This window comes from Cynara cardunculus (assembly GCF_001531365.2).
Source record: "Cynara cardunculus var. scolymus isolate 2C chromosome LG 16, CcrdV1, whole genome shotgun sequence".
NCBI classification, from domain to species: Eukaryota; Viridiplantae; Streptophyta; class Magnoliopsida; order Asterales; family Asteraceae; genus Cynara; species Cynara cardunculus.
Genome location: NC_037543.1, coordinates 7,123,774 through 7,130,498, shown reverse-complemented (window position 1 = coordinate 7,130,498; position 6,725 = coordinate 7,123,774). Strand labels below are relative to the sequence as shown.

At 36.0% G+C, this 6,725-nt stretch overlaps 1 protein-coding gene across 1 annotated transcript; it reads left to right on the top strand.

Moving 5' to 3' along the window:
• Positions 1–2,888: 2,888 nt before the first annotated feature.
• LOC112529672 (protein FAR1-RELATED SEQUENCE 5-like) lies at positions 2,889–6,355 on the top strand. The gene is made up of 5 exons (XM_025141011.1): positions 2,889–3,421; positions 3,534–3,757; positions 3,876–4,444; positions 4,538–5,011; positions 6,182–6,355. Exons 1-5 carry the CDS (start codon positions 2,889–2,891, stop codon positions 6,353–6,355), a joined length of 1,974 nt encoding a protein of 657 aa, XP_024996779.1.
• Positions 6,356–6,725: the final 370 nt, after the last annotated feature.

Genomic DNA, 6,725 nt, shown 5'->3' with positions numbered 1-6,725 from the left:
GTGTTACACTCAATAATAGACATTTTAAACTATATAAATGTCTAGAATATTAAACACTTAAATTTTATCAAATATAAGTTATCCGGACAACACCTGTTTTTTTTTTGTCCGATTTACTAATCCGGACAACCATTGGTCGATTAAAGACTAAATCGCATGATTCATGTCCAGTTTAAGGCAATCCGGACAACACATGATCGGTTTAAGACTAATCCGCACGACCCTTAAGGGATTTAAGGCTAAACCGCCCAATGCTTGGTCGTATTCATACTTCTCCGTACAAAACCTTTGACCGATTTACATATTTCAAAATTCTCACTAACACCCTAAATTGCACAACATTTGAGCGATTTATGAATAAATCGGATAACTCTTATTCGGTTTAAGAATAATCCGGACAAGCTTTGTCCGGTTTAGACTTAATCCGGTCACCCTTTGTCCGAATAAAACTCTAAATTGAATAACTGATTTCTTTTCAATTTATATGCAACATTCAATAAAAACTAGTACAAATTGTATACAAAAAGGTTTAGAAATCACTCACCTTTATGCAAAACTCTGTTTTGAAGAAGATAAAAGGTAATTTGAATCCAATTCTTGATTATCCGATCAACACTTCTCAAATCTCTCTCAAATTTCCAAATGAGGCAAGAAATGTGAGAAAAGACTTTACCCTCATATTTATACCTTCCCTTTTTTGGGAAGTCGGCCATCCAGGCCCTCACCCATATGCATGTATGCACATAACATTTCCTACATACATACACACACATATGCTTATGCATACTCCTCATGCATACACACTTCACATATATATATTATACACACATACACACACACACACACACATATATATATATATATCTACATATTATGCATATATCCTTATGCATAAAAATATACATACTCACATATATAACCCATGTAAGCATGTAACATAAACAATTAATTCACATAGTAAATACCTTGGGTAATAACCAGAACCTGGTTATCACAATTGTAAAGATAATTTCGGTGTCAAGATTTAAAACAATCAGCTAGGAAACCAAATAGGGTGTATAAAGAGCATACTTTGAAATATATGTTTCAAGTTCTGTAATGATGAAGGGTGCTGAATGAAATGCATTGAACAACTATTACCATTGTAATAGAAATCCACTCGGCTGCTGTTTAAGCAACAATTCTCTTATGCAATATGCAAGGCAATAACATTATAGTTAAGCATTAACACATATTAAACTGCACAAATCAAATAGGCATAGATGTTATGATACATTACTGTTCAGCTGTACGAAATGCATTAGATTTTCATATTTACACACATGAACAATTACATCACATGTCATGAGATAATAAGACTTACGGACACACACAACATATGAACACATAGCACATGCCGAATTTGTTCATATCGATACACATGTTAACTACATCACATGAATATGAACAGGATGTTGAGTAGTATGTCATGGCGTTGTTCATATCGATACATATGCACAAGTAGTGAACATGAACATATGATCAGGCTATATGAGAGTTGTGAACAACTGTTACTTGATCTTTTGGTCGTTTATTTAAACATCTAACCAAGATTATCGTGTTAACTTTGTTAACCGATATTGGTCGTTGATTTGAACATCTAACGGTTGTGATTTGAATAAGGATTTTGGGTAGTATGTCATGTCGCTGTTCATATCGCTACATATGCATAATTACTTCACCTGAGATATATGATCAGGCTTCGTGATTGATGTGAACAGCTGTCCATCATAATTAGTCTTTTGTCCGGCAACGGTGAAATGGAGTACACTATCTTAAGTGACTACGTCCACTGTCCATCACAGCTGCTATATTAGTTTATTCCTTTGCGTTTCATCCATTTCTAGGTGTTTTAACCGCCTACATCATTTTAAGATAATGTAATAACATATCACTTATTCAATTGGTCAGATGCACATACATTTTTTAGGCAATCTAGAAGAGAACTGTCATATACGCACACAAACAGAATCGGCTAATACGTGTGAAACTCTGTACATGTACACAAACTTCATTTGATGTCGCGTGTGCATACGTGATCATGTCTTCACTTGGATAAAAATTATGAACTTACGAGTGTTGTTCATTATGTTAACATGTCACTTACCTCAGTATGACAGTCGTTCATTACACTACGTCAGGCGATATCTATTTGCATATCACACCATATGTTGCTCCTTAATATACAAGTGGTTAGATCATTATGTAGTGTTTACGGTCATGAATTTGTCACCTTGTTGTGTTAATTGGCAACCACTGCATTCAACAGATACTAACTTCCCAAGTGTTATGTTATTCATAAGCTAAAAGATTATGTTTCTTACGTTGCCAAACGTGGAAACATTGATATCAACGCGTTGTAGATACATAGCTAAGTTGTCTATTTGTAGGTTAATGTTGTTTTTAATTAGTATTTCATATGTTTGACATAGCAAACAAGATATATATTTCATGTTGTTGTGAGTTCACTATACCCCCCTGGGTGTTGCCCTTTATAAATCCATTCATGTTGTACTAACTTTAACCTCAAAGACTAACTACTTGTTTTACATCAGGTCCTGATAATATAATTTATTCACAACAAGAAATTGATTATGATATAGTCGAGAGTTCAGAAGAAATAAAGTTTTTTTATCTCAAAGGTTGATGACGTGCTTAAGCCAAAGACCAACGCACAATATGCATCTATAAATGAGGTTGAAAAGATGTACAGGGCTTACGCGGACAATGCCGGCTTTGATGTTCGTATTCATGCAAAAAAAACTAACAAGCATGGTGACATTCAAACTAGGTGGTTTGTCTGCAGCAGGGAGGGAAACCCATGAAAAAAGGATTTTGATTAGTTGGAGATGCATGCCGGTGAGAGGAGATACCGCAATACAAACCTCAAACCTTGTGGTTGTAATGCATGTATAAAAATACATTTGACGAAGGATAGGGCTTGTTACGAGATATATGAGTTAGTTGAGGCACATAACCATGCATTGTTCGACATTAATAATCGTTGTTTCTCTCGGAAGAATAGACAGATAAAGTATACAGACTTCAAAACTTTACTAAATAGCTCGAGTTACAAAGTTGGTGCGAGAAGGGCTCACCGTATTCAAACTGCATTGAACGGGGGATTTGAACATACTCGAGTCTCTGAAATCGACTTCAAGAATTTTAAGAGGGATGTTGTTGCTTGTGTTGGGAATAAGGACGCGAAGATGTTGATCAATAAACTATCAAATAGACGGGATATTGTCCCCGGTTTTTTTTCCGAATACAAGTGCAATGAACAGGAGTTGAGCGCAATTTTTTGGGCAGATGAAGTTGTTAGAATTAACTACAAAGAATTCGGTGATGTCATATCGTTTGACGGGACCTTTTGCACTAACAAGTAAGATTCCCAAGTGCAATACAGTTCTTGCTTTTCATAACGTTTTAATTTTTTTATTGGTATATGACGTGGCTACAAGTACATACGCATAATATTTGATATGTTTTTCCAGGCATGCAATGATTTTCGTTCCTTTCTTGGCTGTTGACAATCATAAGGCGTCCGTTGTTGTCGGATCCGCTCTAATAAGTGGCGAGACAATTGATAACTTTTCATGGGTTCTAAAGGCTTTTCTAAAATGTCATGATAAGCAACCATTGTTCGTGATTACAGACCAATGTTCGGCAATGAAGCAGGCTATTCCGATGGTTTTCACGGAAGCCAAGCATAGACTCTGTATGTGGCACATTATAAATAAAGTGCCTTAAAAGGTAAGTAGTATATTTGAATTTTATTGTATTTAAATGAGGTTTCCGTGTTATTTGTTCATTTGTTGAAGCCTTGTAAACACAAGTTAGTGCTGCACTAAATCACGATCCTAACTTCAATAAAGTTATCAACAAGCTCGTATGGAACATACATATTGGCCCAACGGAGTTCGAGACTCGTTGGCATGAGATGATAGATCAATACAATCTAGGTGGGGATACTTGGTTCACAGAGATGTATGAAATCCGACACTCATGGATCCCTGCCTATTATAAGGACATGCCGATGTCTGGACTAATGAAAACAACATCAAGATATGAGAGCTCGAATTCGTATATTAACATATACGAATCGTACTGGTTTGATTTGGTTCAATTCCTTAATAATTACGACGTAGCTATAGAGAAACAAAGATACAGACAATCTGTACACGAAACTGTCACGAGAACGACTAATCCAAAGTTTGTTACTTCGTCGCGTTTAGAAAGTCATGCATCATGCATATACAGTCGAAATGTGTTTTTTGACATCCAAAAGGAAATAAAGAAGACTATTTGGTTTTGTACTATTGAGACCGTTGAATGTCGGGATGATTTAAAGTCATTTGTGATAAGCCACAAGACCAAGAAATCATCTAACAACATTACGTACCAGGTATCATATCCCTAACTCACATTGTGCACACTGATTCCTATGCTTTTTAATTTTATCTTGACTGTTGTTGTTTTTACCATTTTGACACGACAGGTGTGTCGTAATTACTCAACAAACACAGTCGAATGTGATTGCAACCTATTTACGCGTAACAGGTATCTTTGTCGTCACGCGTTCAAGGTACTGATAAACGACGAAGTTGAATGCATTCTGGAAAAATACATATTACGTCGTTGGAAACGACAGTTAGTTCCAGTACAAATACAATCTGCAAGAGTTCGTTATGGGGAGGTTGATGCCGAAAAAGATAAGTGTATACTTGATGTATATTCCAAGGTCGACGACATAGTAAACATCACCCACAATGATAAATCTATATTGGCTAGACTGGGGTGTAACCTCGACATATTCATGGGTGATATAGAGAAGGAAGTTTCATACGAAGACCCATCCCAACAAAAGTTGGATGCGATTAGAGATCATCTAGATGTTTCCATAACTGATGAGGTGGACATTCTACCACCATCTGGAATAAGGAACAAGGGTTGTGGCACTGGCAATAGGCTGGTAAGTGTATCATAGAAAATACAAAATAACAGCAAAAAAGCGAAACGAAAATGTGCAACGTGTGGACAACGTAGTGGCCACAACTCACGTAATTGCCCATAATTGATAGATTAGTTAGCATTCAATTACTTATTTTTTATTATCTTTTCTGGTGTTTAGTTGTTGCTGTTAAACTAACGTATGTTCGTGCGACGTCGTTGCCTTGTAGTTTAGATTTCGGTTAAATTGTTTTTATTAAGGCTATTGGTTATGCCGTTTAGTGTTTTTTATATGTCATACGCCTTTCAGGATGTCTTTTTTTTTAATATCAAATTATGTTCCCACCGTATATGTGACACCGTGTATAACATATACATTTTCATTAACTTTTCGAGATGAAAGTATATACAGTTAAACGTATGAGGACCTACTAATATGACACATGTAGACAAAATTTAACAATAATTGTATTTTGATACAGTAACATGTAAATAACAGTAAGGGGCTCTTTGGTTGTTTGGATTAAGTCATACATGGATTAAGCTATCGGTAGGGGTGAACCAATACATAAACAAACAGCCCCTAAGTCGGTTAACAAGTTGGGCGTTGGTATAGTCACCAAATAACTCACTAAATCCACATAACTAATCACATTATCAAAAAGTACAACCGTATCAACTGTCTAAACTTTACCATGTAGCACCTCGGGCTGGCGGAAAGGATAGGATAGCTTCAATTTTAGGTAGAATTTCACAATATATGTCAATAATTGCAGCAAAAGTAACTGACCAAATATACCAACAGAAAACCATCTTATGTAGATGTTCTCCAAGCTATAATATTTATCATGTTGGTCAAAAGACATACTTCATTTCAAAAAAACATGATGTAGGTTCATATCCAAAAACTGTTTCCCTAACATAACTGAAGTAGAGGATAAAGTTTAAAATAAAAACTAGAAATATTATAATGTCAACACCAACTACAAATTTCATCTATCCTTTCCCCGACCTATATTTGTATCACCACGCTTCTTTTTTGCATTGTATGACGTCTCCATTGCAATGAATCGATGTACATCTGTTATGACTGCACTCTTTCTGATGTTCTCCTCACTGAGTATGGGTTTGGAGCAGTACTTAGTCCGCAGATCCTTGAGTTGCCTTTTTTTGCTTCGTGCGTTCCTTATAGAGACCACAGTCCCACTTCCCACTGTCACCTCCAAAAAAGGTCTCCATATGTCGCATAAGCATTACACCACAGTCGATCGAGCTTCACGGGACTGCCACCTGGTTTGGATCTGTTCCTGGTCCATTTCTGCATATATTTTACCAGCCTCATGTCCCTCTCTCATCAGATGCATAATCAGCATATCTTGTTGAATAAATCATAAATACATCAAGTTAGTTATGGTATATATTATGCATGCAGAACGTAAGATCAATAATAAAGTATACTAACCAAAGATACAGTAATAGATCCATAGATATCTTCAATCGTGCCATCACGGTCCATAGAGTCAACGATCATGATTGATGGGTGCTTTAGATCAAACACTACCATGTAATAGTAAGCATCTTCTACAACCGGGAAAAATATCTATAGAATGAATATGTAAGCTAGTTGTTAGTATTTCAATACGCTTTCAGGTATTGTACAATAATCTTCATAACAAAACGTGATACGTACCATGTCAATATTACGCATACCGAGTAGCCCTTTGTCATTGAGTGTG

Coding starts and splice junctions, on each gene's coding strand:
- LOC112529672 (XM_025141011.1), top strand. CDS start 2,889: ATGCATGCCGGTGAGAGGAGATACCGCAATACAAACCTCAAACCTTGT. Junction 3,758..3,875: donor GGAAGCCAAGCATAGACTCT/GTATGTGGCACA, acceptor TGTAAACACAAG/TTAGTGCTGCACTAAATCAC. Junction 4,445..4,537: donor CTAACAACATTACGTACCAG/GTATCATATCCC, acceptor TTGACACGACAG/GTGTGTCGTAATTACTCAAC.